An 18,466-nucleotide genomic window follows, 5' to 3' on the forward strand; every position below is an offset into this window, starting at 1 on the left:
CCACTTTCAGCCACAGACATGCTTAAAAATTGGTGCATTTTATATTAAAATATGAAACCCAAGCCTCTCTTGAAAAACTGGTAGAGCTTGGCAAAACCAGGTCCACATTTGTGCATAGAAACAATAGCCTGCCCTGGCTGGTGTGGCTCAGTGGATTAAGTGCTGGAGGGTGAACCAAAAGATTGCTGGTTCAGTTCCCAGTCAGGGCATGTGCCTGGGTTGTGGACCAGGTCCCCAGTTAGGGGCATGTGAGAGGCAATCAATCAATGTATCTCTTGCACATCGATGTTTCTCTCCCTCTCTTCCCTCTCTCTAGAAATAAATAAATAAAATATTAAAGAAAAAAGAGAAAGAAAGAAACAATAGCCTGGAACTAAGCAGTGCTTCCCTGCTCAGATAGGGCACACACTCTCCTTTTCACCTAGACTCCATCATTTCCTGTTGGTTTTTTTTTTTTTTTTTTTTTTTTTTGTATTTCAAGGTCTTTTATTATTTATAATGTTATGCAGTCTGACAACTCAGATAAGATTATTTAGCTTTACTGAACATAGAGAATATGCTGAAGATTATTTTATTTCTTGCTTTGAAGCAGCTCTGAAAGGAAACACATATTTCAAACTCATAACTCAGAAACTAAGAGATACATTAAGACCCTCAATGGTCATTTTATTAAACAAATACAAACTTGAAATGTTTATGATAAAATATATAAAATTTGAACAAAAATATTGTAAACAGTAATTCTACAACTGGGAAGACATCTCAATTTTATTAATTTTGGTGACATCTTCCCAACTATGTCTAATCTTTAGTATCTTCTTTCTCAGCATGGCAGGAATAGTGTGGCTTTACATATCAGGACAACAATTGGAAGGAAAACAGCTATCATAAAAGTTGGAGGTGTATACCATACAAATTGTTTTATATTTATCCATTTATTCCAGGCAAAAATCAATGCATGTATTGTGCCCAGTAGAAGGGAAACCATTCCCAGCTTGCTCTGAATATAGTGAAATTCTCTCCATGTCAAAGAGTCACTCACAGATGGAATAGATGTCACAGCCAACAGAGCCGGTATTGCAAGTGCCACAATTCTCAGAGACACATAAATTTCCATTCTCCAAACATCATGCTCAATTCAGGCATCTTCTTTATTTTGTTAGACCTGTTGATATGCCCAGTTTAGCAATTTGTATCTGTAGGATTGCCTCATTGGATAGGATAAACTATGAAGTGCATGCAGTACAGCAAAAAAGAAACTGAGAAGCCCAAATTGCTTTCTTGTTAACATCCACCTATCCAACCAATGTGGAAATTTCTTACACTTGGTTGCATTATGAAGTTGTACAACTGCTGCTATCACACCTGGCAAATAAACCAGTGTCAAGAGGGTGATGGAGACCACTGGCAAGACTTTGTTGATGACCAGGATTGGAATTTTATAAAAATACTGTTAATGGGAAGTTACAAAAGGGTAAATTACTTCCCTCAGAGTATAAAGAAAAGTTAGAGATGATACAATAGCAGCAATTTTAATTGGCAAGTGCCACTCTGGGAAGAGTTCCTGTTTGTGCTGAAGCTGCTGCAAAAGCACAGGTCTTTTCAGCACACTGGTCTCTCCTGAATTCTTGTTCAAATAATCTTCTTCTAGATTTCTCCTAGGTTTCATTTTCCAAAGTTCTTGGTTTGTGATGTTTTGTTGAATTTCCATTAATTCCATAAAATATGGCTTCAGCTACCCGCTTCTCGGTGTGACCTGATGGTTAAGTCGTGGCCGCAGCGCCTGTCCCTATTGTTTTATTGATACATTTAGTCATCACTCATTTACATTACCTGTCAATTCCACTACATAATATTAACTTACATTACCTGATCCTAGACTAGACACCTGAGGGTGAAGTCCCTGGTATTGCGGTGAGTCCAAAGTCATGATATGATGGTAAGTCTACTGGAGTTGGCATTAGGAACCTGGACTTTAAATGTCTTAGGTACATTTAGGTTAGCAATCCTTCTCTTAAACAACGTGATCATAGGAATAGGAAGAAGTTAACATTCGTTGACACTAATTGCTAGTGTCAATTTGAGTTGGAAAAAGACCATATACGTATTGTTAACTAAAACAAAATATTTTAACTGGTGGGATTTTAGAGAGCATGGAGGAAATACTTCTGGGAAAGAAATCTTTCCTAGAAACTCTTAAATAATCCTTTTCCCTTCCATCCTAAAAGTTTTTTTAAAAAATCTTTATTGTATTTTTTTCCATTACTATTTAGTCCCCTTATACCTCCCTCCCAGAAGTATTTAGGAGAGTATTTTTTTGTTTTTGTTTTTGTTTTTTAACCCCTAGAAGTTGGCCATAAAGAGGAGTTAGCTACTACCCTGCCTCCCTACCCCACCCATTCCCAGCTATGTCCTTCACTGAAAGGCCATCTTTCACTTGCAAAGAAGGTGAGTAGGCACAGTGTCCGCCACAGATTACCACATCCATTTGCTTGGGAAGCCAACGTCCGGAAGCCCCAACTTTCTGGTTTTTCATGATATCTAGTTTAATGTAAACTCCATTTTTTTCTTTTCTATTATTTCATTCATTTATTTATGTAAATTCGTCATAGGCCCTCCTATTGGAGATGTTAATTGTAAGTTTTATTTAGGTTGATTTTGGATCAAACAGCTGTCCTGTTATTTCTCTGTCATCCATCCACTGACTGAAATATGACTTGAGTCTGTACTATGTCCTAGTGGGTGTGTGAGACACTAAAGATAAAAGAACTGAGCAGAGCATGGTTTTGACCTTTCAGGGGCTCACAGCATGGTGAATGCTCTTTGAAAAATAGCACATACAATCACATGGATGCAAAGTGTTACATGTTATTAATACAGGAAACTGTCCAAGCAGGTTGAAAATAAAATTCTTGGTTATCAATAATGAATTATGTTATTCGTAAGGAAAAACCTGTCACTGTGTCAAATAGGTAAACTAGGATCTAATTTCATATTTTTGAATTGTGATGGTTTGTGATAGGTTTTGCAATATAATTTTAAAGTATAAGGTTATACCTTTATTAATGAAATTTAATAAAGTTATATTTAAGTTTATATTTTTTGTTCAAGTGAAAAATGATAAAAGGTTAGGCTCACGTTTTGTGAAGCTCAAAACAATGTTGTTGTTTCAAAGACTGTAAAGAGATAGGTTTTAACAGTTACTTCTAGTGTATAGTTAGGTGTTCTGTCTAAAACCTTCTTTAAAATTGAGATGAAAAATATACTTGATGTAGATTTAAAGTTGTTACTGTCTTGAGAATTCTGCTCTCCTTGAGAAAGCAAATAATATGCTATTAACACAGTGAAACACTTATTGTAAATGACAGAGAGCTGTGATTTAAAATTCTTCTGATTCCTGCTTTTTTTGCTCTTGAAATATTTGAATTGCATATCTAAAAATCAAGGAAAATTAACTACATTTAGATAATTTAGAGGTCTAACATAGGTTCAATGAAATTCTATAAGGAACATCAGCATACATATTTTTAACTAGATCTCTTGTGCTTAATGTTATATTCTATTATGGGACTTACATACTGTCTCACAGCTTGAACTTCATACTTTAATATTCAACCTGGAAATTATTTTATAATAGCTTAAAAGTATATTGTTGAAACATTTTATCAGGCCATTGAGTCATTTTAAAAAACTTTTTAAAGCCCGACTCTCCATTTGCTATACCAGTTCATACCAATTAGCATTACTATTGGCGATTTTATACACACACACACACACACACAAACACACACACACACACACACACACACACAAAATGTTTCATGTACTTAAATTAGGTAAAAATGGAGAATGACTGAGTGAAATGAATAGTTGACTAAAAGTCAGGAAACCTCGAGTCTAGTTCCTTGTTCTGCTACAGAAGAGCCAGCAACCTTGGATAAGTTACTGAATCTCTCTATGCCTCCCATTTTTTCATTTGATAAGTGAAATGATTGGACTAAGTGATCTTTAAGGTCCTTAGATAACCTCAAAAGTACATGTTTCTGAATTCATGTATAACCAGATCCCAAATGTAATTCCAACAGGTAGTAAAACATGTTCAAAACAGAACTCATTTTCTGATCCCTCAAATGTGCTTTTAAATTTAATCTCAATTAATGGTAATCTTTTCCGCTGATTTGCTTAAACTAGAAACCTTGAGTTAATTCTTTATAGAATTTCTGTCCTCACCTATCCCCATCCAAATCTAACTGGCCTAAGTTCTTGCAGTAGTGCCCTTACTATAATGTGAGTGCCCTGGAGGCAGGGGTTTGTCTTTTTGTTCACTTTCATCTCTCCACAGCCTAGTATCCTGCTTCTTTACTGAATTCACTTACCAGTTCTGGTAGCTTTTTGGTGGAATCTTTAGGGTTCTCTGTATAGAATATCATGTTATCTGCAAATAATGAGTTTTACTTCTTCCTTTCCAATTCAAATGCCTTTTATTTTTTCTTCTTATCTGACTACTGTGACTAGGACTTCCAGAACTATGTTGAATAAGAGATGTGAAAGTGGGCATCCCTGTCTTGTTCCTGATATTAAGGGGAATGCTTGTAGTTTTTGCCCATTGAGTATGATGCTGTGGGTTTGTCATGTATGGCCTTTATTATGTGTAGGTATGTTCCCTCTAGTCGCACTTTACTGAGAGTTTTTTTTATCATAAATGGATGCTGGATTTTATCAAATGCTTTTTCTGCATGTATGGATATGATCATGTGGTTTTTATCCTTCATTTTGTTTATGTGGTTTATCACATTTATGATTTGCAAATATTGTACTAACCTTGCATCCTTGAAATAAATCCCATTGATCATGGTGTAGGATCTTTTTAATGGAGTTCTGGATCCAGTTTGCTAATATTTTATTTAGGATTTTTAGCACCTATGTTCATCAGGGATATTGGCCTATAATTTTCATCCATTATAGTGTCTTTATCTGGTTTTGCAATTAGGATAATGCTAGCCTCATAAAATAAGCTTGGGAGTCTTTCCTCCTCTTGAGGTTTTTTGAATAGTTTGAGAAAGACAGGATGCAAAACGTATGAGATAACCTGTAAAATCAAGAAGCTTTGTTGGGAGCAGAAGTCCCGAGGCACCCTCTCTCCTCCTATGGCCTGTCAGCTGCCTATTAGGCTCAGTCACTGAAAACACCTTAGGCAGCAGCTGAGCTACATGAGGTAGGTTCTCAGTGTGTCACTAGGTAGGTGTAAGTGGTATTGATCAGACTGGTACAGGTTCAAACTCGGTGCCAGTGCTGGGTCTGAGGCCATGTAGCAAACATCCCAGGGTATACCAATTCTAGCTGCCCCCGCCACTGGGTGCCCACAGACTTTTGTGGTGGGGCGGGATCTCAGGGAGTCATCAGGGTGAGGCCAGCAGAGTTCATTAGGTTCAAACAGACCAAGGAGATTTGGCCATGTGAAGGGAGGGCTCTGCGCTGGTTGGGCATGCAAGAGAGAGTGTCCCTGGTCCTACAGCCACAAAACTCAGTCTGTCCCAGATTCTGCCAGGAGACTGATATCAGCAGGGTATGGCTGCTGGGAGTCAGGAGGGTGGAGCTCGTGAATCTCCTATGAGGAGGAGGTGCCTGTCAGGCTTGGGGAAGGTAGGGTGAGTGGCCCCCCTCCCCAGAGCCACACAACTCAGTCACTGAGCCTTCCCTGACCTTTATGCCTTGGCCCAAGCAGCTGACTTCTCAGCAGTGCACAAGCTTTGATGGGTAGGGTATTGCTTTTCTCCAGGCTGATGCCATATGGAGGGGAGTGCTCTACACAAGAAAGATGGGTGTCTGAGATATCAGAGAATGACTCAGCATAGGGATCCTGGAAGCTGTCCCTTCAGCTCTCTCCCCAGAGCCATAAACCCCAGTCTCTTCTCATGACACTCTAGTCCACTCCACCTTCCCTCCATCAGAGCCCAGGGTGGCTGCAAATGAAATTTTGTGCATTGGCCCTTTACAGGGGCACCTGTGTCTCTACTAGACTTTTGTCTCTCTGACAGAATCTCCACTGATATTCACAGCCATATGTTATGTGGGCACCTCTTCCCACTCTGGTACTCTGGGCTGGGGAGTATGGCTTGGGGTTGAGACCCATGCTTCTCGGGGAATCCCTGCAGCTGAACTATCCCTCTGGAATCTGTGGGAGCAGGGCCAGTCTTTTTTGTGCCTCTGCCCTTCCTACCAGTCTTGATGTGGCTTCTATGAATCCTCGGTTATGAGACCTCTCTTCAGCTAGTCTTCGGGTGATTATTCAGGTTGCTTGCTCTATCTATATTTTAGTTGTAATTCCAGTTTGATCCTGGGAGGAGGCGAGTGTAACATCCATCTACTTACTTCACCCAGTCTTGGATACTCTCTCTACTCATTCTTGATAATTCAACTCGTTTGCCTGAGATTTTAGACACTTAGAAAAGTGCAACGGGGCTGAATTGAATTGCTGCTGTCCCTTTAAGGTGGCCAGGGACATTGCATCTGCCTGCTCAGACAGAAGAGTCACTTAGTACTAGATTAAGAAGAGTCTGTGAGATTCCAGATATAAAATCCTTCGACATTCAGGTTCCTGAGCATAGGAATTAAGTTGTTAGACTAATCTTCATTTAGCATTCTAAAATACAGTGAGGGAATGAGTACTTAGTCTAACTACTCCCTTTTTACAGTGAAACCTGACATTGTTTGATAGAATGTTCTTTATTTGTAATTCAGCAAATCTCAGAATGTTGTTTTAGAATGCCTGGGAATCCCTTGGATCCTTTAGGGGCCCATGAAGGCCTTCTATTTCCAATTACATATCTGTTTGAAGCCATATTTTCTTTACATACTTCAGTTAAAACAACATATCACAGTAATTTTAATGAGGAAGCAATTATGGCTTTTATTAAGCCATATATTAAAAAGATGTACAATGGAAAATATATAATACAATAAAAAATAAACAAATAGAAAAAAATTCTTTAAAAGATGTACAAAAATGTTACCCTTTTCCTTTATTCAGTATCTTTTCTCTAAGGTATTGTAGCTTTTAAAAAATCTTTCCATTTTATTTGTATATGTAAGTTAATTTTATTAAAGACTTCACAAACGAGAGGTTACCAGGTTTTTTGTTTTTTGTTTTTGAGTGGTTAGTTTAAAATCTTCCCAAGAGAAACTAAAAGGCCAGAAATTGCCCTGAGCAGTGTGGCTTAGTTGGTTGGGCATTGCTGGTTCAGTCCCTGGTCAGGGCACATACCTAGGTTGCTGGTTCGATCCCATCAGGATGCATGCGAGAGGCAACTGATCAATGTTTCTCTCTCACATCGATATTCCTCTCCCTCTCTTTCTCCCTTTCTTCTCCTCTCTCTAGAGATAGATAGGTAAAACCTTTAGAGAAAAGAAAAAAAAAATGGCAAGAAATAATGGAGCTTGCTTCTGGACATAATTATGAAGGGATAGAAGTGTCTACTGCATGGTTCCTAGGATGTGGTGGTTGCAGCTGAATACTTTTTAAAGCATCATAAAGTACTTGTGTGTTATGCTGAAACAGATGTTGCACAAAATAAAGAAACAGATCTTGTATTTTTTAAGACAATGGAAGACACTGATAATTGTCACAGCTTGGTGATGGGTATATGGGAGTTCATTATACTAGTCTTTCTAATTTTGTATATGTCTGATGTTTCATAATAAAATGTCAAGTAAAGAAATAAATGACTAATACATCTGAGATATTTAATGATACAAAAAATTTATGTCTATGCAAGAAATATTTTGAAGCTTAAGTATATTTAGAGGTGTCAGAGACTGAAAAAGAAATCCTATCCATGCTTAGGTTACAGTGGAGAAAACCACCATAGCTATTGTAATTAGTTTGGGAAAATACATCATTGGTGAAGAAGTGGCTTAAGAATTGTCTTGGAGGTAGAAAAAGGCTATTGAATATATTTTTGTACCTGAGAGGTTGAAGGAATGGGAGGAGACAAAGGAAAGTAAAGAGTTTGTGGAAAAATGCAGAAGGCCCAGTAAGCCCAAATGAGAATTATAATTCTGATCCATGATGCACTGTGCACTTGGTATCCTCAGACCTGGAGTGTAGACTAGAGTTAAGGAGCACAGAGCGACAGAGCGGGCAGCGGCTGACTATACAGAGAGAATGGTGAACTATTTACTCTGTAATAAAAAATTAAAAGAATCATGGCTGAAAGTTACTCTGGGACTTTTAAAACCTCATTTTACTAATGAGGTATACTTAAAATCATTATTTTGATAATTTTTATCAGTTAAGAACTTTGAAGGGAAACAGCTTTCCTACAGCTACTGAGGTAACTTTGTCCTCACTGCACTTAGATTCTGGTACCAATTGAAAAGGCTGCATAAATCAAAAATATTTATCAGGATTCTGAAGAAAGCTATTGAAGTTAATAATTTGAATGTTATAGCTTCTCAAGTTTATTAAGTGATAGTGATACAAATGAATATATATATATATGTATATATATATATATATATATGAGTATTTGCCCTGGCTGGTTTAGCTCAGTGGATTGAGCGTCGGCCTGCGAGCTAAGTGTCGCTGGTTCGATCTTCCAGTCAGGGTACATCAGAGAAGGAAAACTCTGACTCCAAAAAACCTCCGCTGCCTTGCGGCATACCTCTTCAGGGGAAAGGCTAAGGGAGTAAACCCCGACAGAAAATCCGGAGCCGGAGTCCCTAAGGCGGTTTGACGTTGTAGTCAACACCGGCAACTCCTGCGGCGCACCTGAACCCAAGCTGTATCGACTCCGTCTTTCCCTTGGACCCTTCAGCTGCGAAGAGAGGGGGGGTCTGCTGCATGGGCAACAGCAGACCCTCCATATTACCCTGCCCAGGCTCTGTAGCTTCAGCGTCATCACAAGATGTCGATTCAACACGGGAGGAGACAGATACCATGTCACTCCCGAGTCAGACTGCACAGCCATTCTCGGCGGTGCAGATAGACTCTTAAGAAGCTACACCATCGTCTCTTGAGACGGACGGCTGCCGCCGCCGACGATATATGAGTATTTCTTGCAAGCATAATTATGAAATTGGAGGAGGGACTAGGGCTTGTGTGCTAAATAAAACAGCAAATTCTACATAAGTTTATAGACTAGTAAGTTAAATGTAAACTAATATATATAAAAAGCATGAAAGTGGGAAGAGATGATATAAGGAGTGAAAGGTTGAATATTTGGAAATTGAGAGTGTTTCCAAAAGGTTGACTTAAAAATTTTCTGTAAATGTCCAATAGCAGATTTTAAAATAGAGTACAGACAGTTCATTAAGAGAATAAAAGTTGGGTTAAAGGAATGGGATCTTTTAGACTTCTCAGTGTTGGTCATTACTGCATGGATATTAAAATCGTTCCATGATGGCTTTGGGGTTTGTTATTTAGCAGGCACTGAGCTAGCACTGGGAAGGAAGCAATCCCCTGGAATCCGGGAAGGGCGCATAAAATCAACCAGATGTATAGATGAAAGTGTGGGTGGAAGTAAGAGAAGTGCAGGATGTGGGCTGAGAATGGAAGTCAACATTAGGCATCTAATGGGAAGATTGGGGCACAGTGTCTGCTGCCTTCTGATCTGTCTCAGGCGTGGTTGATGTCAGAGCCCTGCCTGTGTTTGCAAAAGCAGACTGGACCAATACAAATCCCGTTCCAAGGCTTTTGTTGAAAGGTTTTGCCAGGAGACTGTTAACATGAGAATAGGGATAGCATCTGTCTATTCAGCGCTGTATTTCTCAATGCTTAGCAGAGTGCCTGGCATATTGTGGGTGCTTAATAAATATTTGTGTAATTAATGGTATATTCTATTTATTATCATATTCTTGTATAATGATAATTATACATTATAGTCATACATAATAGTCATACATTATTTCCAGACACTCATTAACTGTTTATAAAGTGCTTCACCTTGAAACTGGTAGGATTTACTTATTCAGTAAAGAATTATTATATATGAGTCTTCTATATGCCTGGCACGTACTAAGTGCTGTGGATACAATGGTGTACAAAATGTGGTCTCTGCTCTCAAAGAACTCACATTCTGGTAAAGGAGGTGTCGTTGCCATACACTGTGGTGCATGCTACAATCAGGGTAAGCATGAGGTGCTGTGAGAAACACAAGGGAGGCCTCGCTGGTGTGCCTCAGTGGACTGAGTGCCGGTCTGCAGACCAAAGGATTGCCAGTTTGGTTTCCAGTCAGGCACATGCCTGGGTTGTGGGCCAGGTCCCCAACTGGCAACCTATCCATGTTTCTCTTTCCCTCTTTCTCTCCCCCCCCCCCCCGCAAAAAAAAGAAAAGGAAAAAGAAAAAAGAAAAAAAACAAAGAAAAGAAACACACAGGAGAAGCACCTAACCCAGTCTTGTAAAATCGAAGAGGACTTCCTGGAGAAAGTGATGATTTCTCTAAGATCTAAAGGATGAGTTGTAGCAAGATAAAGGATTAAGGGAATGGGCAGAACATGAAGCTGGGGAGCCAGCTCTACAAGGCTTCAGGTGTGCCAGTTTTTCAGTGTGGGTGGTAGAGTGGGAGGGAGGTGTGGGGGGAGATGAGGATAAAGATGTCATTTAAATTGCCAAGATGTGTTGAATCACTGAAGAAAAAGTATAGAGTGAGGAGAAAAGAGCAAAGACTGAAACCGATGGGGCAAACACATCTAAGAATTGGAGAGAGGCAAAGAAGCCCTCGAAGGAGACTAGGAAGGAATGGTCAGAAACATGAAGGCACAGGGAGCGAATGGAGCCAAGCAAGCAGGGTCTCAGAAATGCAGGAGTGACGGAGAGAGTCAGATGTAGCGGTGAAACTTAGAAGGAGGGAAGTGTCCGTTTTATTTGGCAATGGCATGAGAAAATCATGAATGTGCCTATTTTACATATAAAACTGAAATTCACAGAAGTTACCCGGCTTGTCCAAGACAATACATCTAGTAAACGACCTAAACAGCAACTTTAATTCATATTTTCAGGCTGTAGCTCCACTGCTCCTATTATCACTATCTTCATAATGTGTTTGAAAAGTCAACAGTTAATGGAGAAATTATTATTAGGCTATATTTGTAATCCTGAATAGTGTGCTACAAAGGTCCTTAAGCAACAAAAGTTGGACAATTTCCAATTATTTTGAATTAATTTTTTCATTAAATTGAAAAATGCAAAGGTTTCTAAATTTTTGTGTGAGGGTTTATGAAAGGTTATAAGATTGAACTTGTATATGTCATTTATTCTGAATTTTTACTCCATAATACACATTCTACCACAAATAATTATAATCAGTTATATATTAAGCAGCTATTATTTAGTCCAAAGGTGGTTGATATAAGAGAGGGAGACATCTGCCCTGGCTGGTGTGGCTCAGTGGATTGAGCACTGGTCTGTGAACCGAAAGGTCTCCAGTTTGATTCCTGGTCAGGGCACAGGCCTAGGTTGCTGGTGAGGTCCCCGGTTGGCGGCATGTGAGGGGCAACCAATCAATGTTTCTCTCCCTCTGTCTCTTCATCCCTTCTCTTCTCTCTAAAAATGAATAAATAAAATCTTTTTTTAAAAAAGAGAGAGGGGGACATATCTGTGGCAAAGTAGAAGTTGAGTGTGCCCTTCTGGGAGGAAAGGCATTAGTATTTAGGGCATTGCAGAATGAAGGCAGAAAGAGGGTAGAAGGAGACGGAAAGCAGAGAGTTTAAGGAAACTGAAAAATTACAGCTGAAGTTTAGAGAGCATTATGGCTTCATTCCTTGACTAAAGGTCTGTGACCCCCTTCCACAAAATCTCCCATCATGGATTTATGATTTAGCATTGAGATTCACTAACATGTATGACATTCAACTAATGCTTGAAGATTTCAGAGTCCATGTCATGACTTTGTTGGAATCAGTTAATATATTAAAAAGACATCATAAAACTAAAATTCTCACTGCCATTATAAAAGTAAAAGTGAATTTGGTTGCTCTAGGCGTACTGAATGTTAAATAATGTTAAATCATGTTCTGTGAAATAATGTTCTATAAGATAAGGAATTCAGAAGTTTTCTGTACTTTTGACAATTTAGTAGAATGATGAGATATATCAATGTTTTTCTTAATCAAGAGAATGACATATGTGTGAATTCTGTTACGTGATTCTTCACTGTCATTATTTACAACGTTAAAGAGTGCTACTTGCATATCACTGACTTAGGTACTTTAATAATCAGAGATAAAACAGCCCCTAACTTGCTCAAACATGAATGAGTCCACTAAATGAATTCTAAACCACATCTGAGTCAGCTACATTGCATTTAGTACTCGAGAATCATTTGAAAACCTAACTCTGTGTTCTGCTTAACTCCAAGAAATTCTAAGAGAATAACTGCCAGCGTGTATCAACTTAAAAGGTAATATAGTAGCTTAAATAAAAACTGTGCTGCTCACATGGGGCCAAATATCTGTTCCTCAGTTTCTGATCACCATGTTCTACTGCCAGTTGTCAGCTAAAGGTTACAAATTCACTAAATATAGAGAATAAATATAGAGAATAAAAATTACCTATAAAGGAATCCTATAAGTATTTATCTGCTTGATTTTGAAATCATTTTTTCAACATAAAACTATGTAAGAGATATAAGTCCTATTGGTTGGCAATCTACACATTAAAAAACAATTCCATAATACAAAAAGCTAATAAACTTATTTTTTTAAACTTTTTTATCTTCAGAAGGTAGAACACAGCAAACTGTCAGCAAAGGATCATTTGCTTATATTTTAACCAAAAAAGTTTAGGTTTAGTACTGTTCAAATGTTCACAGACTTTCAAACCAAGAGCTCAGAATATTGAAATGACATTTAAAGAACTATTTTAAGTGGTTTTACTCAGTAAATCTTAAAAAGTCATCTCATTTTTTCTAATTCTATAAATAAGTCAAGATATAATTTGAAGATTTTGTTAAAAAGAATTAGATGAAGAGAGCTAGCTGATTCATTTATCCTCCTGCTACTCCCAACAGGCTAATCCTTCACTGTCACTGCGCCACACAATTTTCTTTCATTTCACCAGGATAAAAAGTCTTCTTGAAGTTCACTCTGGCCAATTAATTTGGCTAAAATTACCAATCCCTATAATTCATGTGAGATTGCTCAAATTTTCTTCATGCCCTTTGGTGTTACTTTTTCAAATTACAAAAACAATATGTCAGTGTATGCTCACTTGCAGGGAGATGCAGGTTTTTACTGAAGAGGATACATTGTAGCGTGGGAGACCATGAGTAATGAAATGAATCAAAATTATTGATACCTACTGATGTTAGGTAGTTTCTAGTGTCTTTACATACCTTATTTCATCTAATCCTAACTAGGAAGCAACAGAGTTGGAATGTGGACTTAGGTCTGATTATGAAATTGTGGTCATCAAAATGTGAGGTGAAAGCTGCATGAGTATGGGGGCAGTGGAAGTAGTGAAATAATATATAAGTACAGGTTCGAAAGCAACATTCACAAATCTTGACAGTCTATTAAAATTTAGGAGATATAGAAAAATACCCTGGAAAGAACTCTAATGTTTGAGAAATGATGAGAATTAAGAGTAGGTTTTTTGGTTATACAGGCAGAAATATCTAATAGGTAACTATGGATAGGACTGAATGTCTTAGGTAAGCGAATATGAGTAGAGCCATTTGTTATTTTTATCTCAGGCACATAGAATTAGGTTACTCATTAACATTGGTTAGTGACACACACTCATCCATGTATGGCCGCCTTTTATTAGGTAATTGTTGTTAATAATGTATAAGCACCCACAGACCCATTAAACAACAACAGTTAGGATCTTGTTAATAGTTAACATGGAACCAAGGCCCACTCACTCCCATCATCTTGTCTCCTCCCACAAAGAAAACTTTAGCTCCAGATGGCTTCATTACAAACGTTTAAGGAAAAAATACCAATTCTTCATGCACTCTTATAGAAAATTAAAGAAGAAAAAATATTTCCTAACTCATTCTGTGAGAGAAGCATTATTCTGTTAACAAAAGCAGGTATTACAAGAAAAGAAAACCACAGACCAATATCCCTCACAAACATGGATGCAAAACTTTTTTTTAACTTAGTTTTTTAAATTTTTATTTATTTATTTATTTTGTAGAGAGAGGAGAAGGAAGGAAGGAAGAGAGGGAGAGAAACATCAATCATTTTCCTCTTGCACTCCCCCAATTGGGGACCTGGCTCACAACCCGGGCATGTGCCATGACCAGGAATCGAACCAGTGACCTTTTGGATTGCAAGACAACGCCCAGCCCACTGAGCCATCCCAGTCAGGGTAGATGCAAAACTTCTTGACACAATTTTATCAAATGGAATCTATCAGCATGTCAGAAGGATAATACATCATGACCAAGTGAAGTTTATCATAGAAATGGAAAGTTGATTTAACATTTGAAAATAAATTAATTCATTATAGTAAAGATAAAAACCATATGATTATCTTACTAAACACAGAAAAAGCACTAGATTAAATTCAACATCCATTCCTGAAATTATTGCAGCATAATAGGAATAGAAAGGAACCTAATCTGATATAGGGCATATAAGGAAAAATCTATAGCTAAAATCATACTAAATTGTGAAAGAACATTTTCCCCTGAAATAGGAAACAAGGAAAGAAGTCTGCTCTCATTCTTCTATTTAACATTGTACTGGAAATTCTAGGTATTACAATGAGGCCAGAAGAAGAAATAAAAGAAATCCAGATTGGAAAGGAAAAAAATGTTCAAAGATGATATAATTGTCTATGTAGAAAATCTGATGGAATCTAAAAAAAACCCAATGGAAGTAAAAATTTACTTTAGCAGAGTAGCAGGAAATAAGATCAGAATAAAAAATTAATTCTATTTTTATATACTAGCAATAAACAATTATCAAATGAAATCTAAAAACAACGCCATTTACAACAGCATCAAGAAATATGAAATTATTTAGGGATAAATCTCACAGAAGATATGGAAGACCTGCAAAGTGGATACTACAAAACATTTGAGAAAAAATTATAGAAGATGTAAATAAATTGAGAGATATACTGTTTTCATGGATCAGAAGACTCAATGTTATCAAGATGTCAATTCTTCCAAAATCTATCTACACATTCAATCCCAATAAAAATCTCAGCAGGTATTTTTACAGAAATTGAGAATATGATTCTAAAATTTATATGTAAATGCAAAGGACGTAGAATAGCCAAAACAAATTTGAAGAAGAACAAAGTCAGAGTTAACGCTACCTTTTTCAAGGCTCCATATAAAGCATACTAATCAAGACTATAAGGTACACTAATCAATTACACTAATCAAGACATAGTGATGATAATTTGAAAAAAGAAAGAAAGAAAATAGTGTGGCATTGGCATCAAGAGAGACAAATAGATTAATCTACAATGATAGAAAGCATATCTGCCTGGTGATGGGGGTGGGAGAGGCAAGAAGAGGAGGGAGGTAAGGGGTCTAGGAAAATGTTGGGGAGTGATGTATATATTCATTATCTTGATTGTGCTGATGGTGTCATGGATACATACATATGTCAGAACTTATCAAATTGTGTGTCTTTAAAAAGTGTAGTTTAATGTATGTCAACTATGTCTTAGTAAAGCTGTTTTTTAAAAAAAACTTTAAAGCCAATAAAGAGATTATAATGAAACTCTAAAAATTATTCAGTTAATCCAGAAGTAGGCAGGAAAAGAGTAATAGAGGAACAAAAAAGGGTGGGCAAATAAGAAACAAATAGTAAATGGTAGATCTAAGTTCATTTATATAAATAATTACATTAAGTGTTAATAGACTGAACACTGCGATTAAAAGGTATTATCAGAATTGATTTTTTTTAAAACAAAGTTCAATTACATGCTGTATCCAAGAGATGTACTTTACATATAAACACAGAGGTGGGTTGAAAATAAATGTCTAGAAAACTATATACCATGCAAACTAAACTTAAGAAAGTTGATTTGGCTATTTTAATATATCAGATAAGTTCAAGGCAGGAAGGTAAGAGGAGAGAAATTTCATACTGACAAAAGGATCAATTCAAACAGAATATATTATAATCATAATGTATATGCACTTAAAAGAGTATGAAATTACATGAGACACAATGACAGAATTAAAAGAAGAAATAAATGATTCCACATAGTCGAAGACTGATAAACTTGATAAAAAAAAGAGTGAAGACATAGAAATTTTAAAAAATATATATTTTATTTATTTACTTTTTTTAGAGAGAGGGGAAAGGAGAGGGAAAGAGATGGAGAGTATGTGGTTGCATCTTGCATGCCCCCAACTGGGGACCTGGCCCAATATCCAGGCACGTGTCCTGACTGGGAATCGAACTGCAGACCCGTTGGTTCACAGGCTGGCGCTCAATCCAGTGAGCCGCACCAGCCAGGACAAAACATTGAAATTTAAATAACATGACCAACCACCTTGACCTGGTTGATATTAGAATAATACACCTAAAAATTGCAGAATATAAAATTCCTCACAAGTGCACTAGATACATTCAGGAAGCTATTTTGGGTCATAAACTTACAAAGATCTTTTAATACCATGAATCTTGTACCTTCTATATCCTATATTAGAAGAAGAAGCTGAGCGTTATCACAATTTAGTACTTGCCTGGATAATGTCAGTATTTCTTAAGGGTCAATTAACATTCTATTACTGTTTACAAAAGTGCATAGCATATATTTTTTAACCAAGTCATTAAAAATTCTTATTCAATAACTATTTTTTTTTCAGGTGCAGAAATATACAAAGCTTTATAATCACCTCGAAACTACATAGAGTGAACATGAACGATATTTCTCAAAAGGCTGAGGTGAGCTGCAAAAGTTAAAAAAGAATGGGGGAAACAATAAGGTTGACTGTAGAACTGCTAAAAGAACAACCGTTTAGTGGAGAGGTCATATTGCGAAGTTCATAACATAATGTCAAGATATAAAACATATGAAGAGGTAAAATTCATAGGCTGGTCTTGGGCCCAGTATTTTCATTTGTGTTCTAAGAATCACGATTGTTAAATTTGCAAATGATAGTGAAGTGGATATGATGGGCAGCATCTTGAATAGAGTTTTAAGGAAATGGATTTAACTAACATATACTCTTAGGAGAAAGCGGTAATTCACTGTCAGGTGAGGGTCCTTCTGAGCGCTTTCCCCAGCAGCTGCAATAAAACTTCTCAGCCATTTTCTGATTCTTGGTCGCAGTTACAGAGAGTTATAGTAAGAAGAGCCCATCCCCTAATTTGGTGACGCCCCAAAATTATAAACTTAAAAAAGGCCTTAAATGGCCAATGACACCATAAGTGGATAAAATAGAGGCTGGGTATGCCACAGATTAATTAAGCAACTTGCCCTTATTACTAGGAGAAAGGGTTTGGTGCTCTGAGACACTGAAGTTTTATTTACTGAAACTTCTTTTAGAGATCAGCTTAATTTTCAAAAATGATGAAAATAATTTGCTTCCCTCATTTTATAGTGGAGGAAAATCTTTTCTTCAGTCTTTTATCAGATGCCTCCTCCTTTGGGAAGCTCTTTTGCCATTTGGGAATTTTCCTCTTAGAGCTCATCCTACTTGGAATGATACAGCTTTCTTAACACATTTTTTAACGCTGTTTATAAAAGGTCTGGATGGGCATTGCAGCAGTAACAACATAAGTCACTGCTCGTGCACAGAGACTCTGGCACACCTCAGCCACAAATGCGGAATAAAGGGCTGGCTTTCAGTTTTGCTCGTATTAGACATGAAAACAAGAATGTTAATTTGTGAATTAAGCTTTAAAATTTAAAGCCTAAACTTTTGCCTTATTTTCAACTTCATGTAACTTATTGTAAAATTAGTCTTGGTATCTTTTAAGCAAGTGATGGGGGTAGGATGATAAAATACAGCTTGTTTTAAATTAAAATTTAGTATTCCACTTTTATATTTTACTAGCCTTCAGCTTCAGTGAATGCAGTTATAAAATGGAACTTGTGTACTATATATTAATAAGAAGTTTACTCATATTTTCTGTAATTTCCATTTTTACACTTAGACTCAGGAAGTCCTTAATCAGATTCTAATGGTTCAAATAAAAGTTTCAAACTCCTTTCTATTTTCTATTTCAACAAGTATTTCTTGTATTGCTTATTCTGATCTGTCTTTACCTAATTTCTTCCTATCTTATTTTTTTTAACTTTCTTCTCTTTATTTTCTTCTAACGAAGATTCTGCTTTCTTCATCTAAACCTGTCCCCAAATCCTATGTGCCAAAACTTTGCAAAGGTGATGTAAAGGATAAGTTTGAAGCCATGCAGAGAGCCAGGGAAGAAAGAAATCAAAGGAGATCTAGAGACGAAAAGCAAAGAAGAAAAGAACAATATATTAGAGAGAGAGAGTGGAACAGGAGAAAGCAGGAGGTTATTATATTTTATTCTTATGCAAAT

At 36.9% G+C, this 18,466-nt stretch overlaps 1 protein-coding gene and 1 pseudogene across 7 annotated transcripts in view; one reads left to right on the forward strand and one right to left on the reverse strand.

The window, feature by feature from the left end:
* The window catches only part of NEXN (nexilin F-actin binding protein), a 41,413-nt gene that overhangs the window by 3,047 nt on the left and 19,900 nt on the right, over window positions 1–18,466 (forward strand). For 4 of the 7 annotated variants that reach the window (XM_090269643.1, XM_090269646.1, XM_090269644.1 and 1 more), the window contains 2 exons: window positions 16,783–16,861; window positions 18,248–18,439. In XM_090269643.1, coding sequence (XP_090125769.1) covers window positions 16,835–16,861; window positions 18,248–18,439 — 219 coding nt within the window. In that variant the 5' untranslated portion in view covers window positions 16,783–16,834. Of the gene's footprint in view, window positions 1–2,409; window positions 2,449–16,782; window positions 16,862–18,247; window positions 18,440–18,466 lie in introns of those variants that run through there. The other 3 variants (XM_090269647.1, XM_090269648.1, XM_090269645.1) reach the window with 2 other exon arrangements.
* On the reverse strand, window positions 744–1,726 carry LOC150015138 (STEAP1 protein pseudogene; annotated as a pseudogene).

The sequence above is a fragment of the Furipterus horrens genome, unplaced genomic scaffold (assembly GCF_987537825.1).
Source record: "Furipterus horrens unplaced genomic scaffold, mFurHor1.1.pri manual_scaffold_3, whole genome shotgun sequence".
Taxonomy (NCBI): Eukaryota; Metazoa; Chordata; class Mammalia; order Chiroptera; family Furipteridae; genus Furipterus; species Furipterus horrens.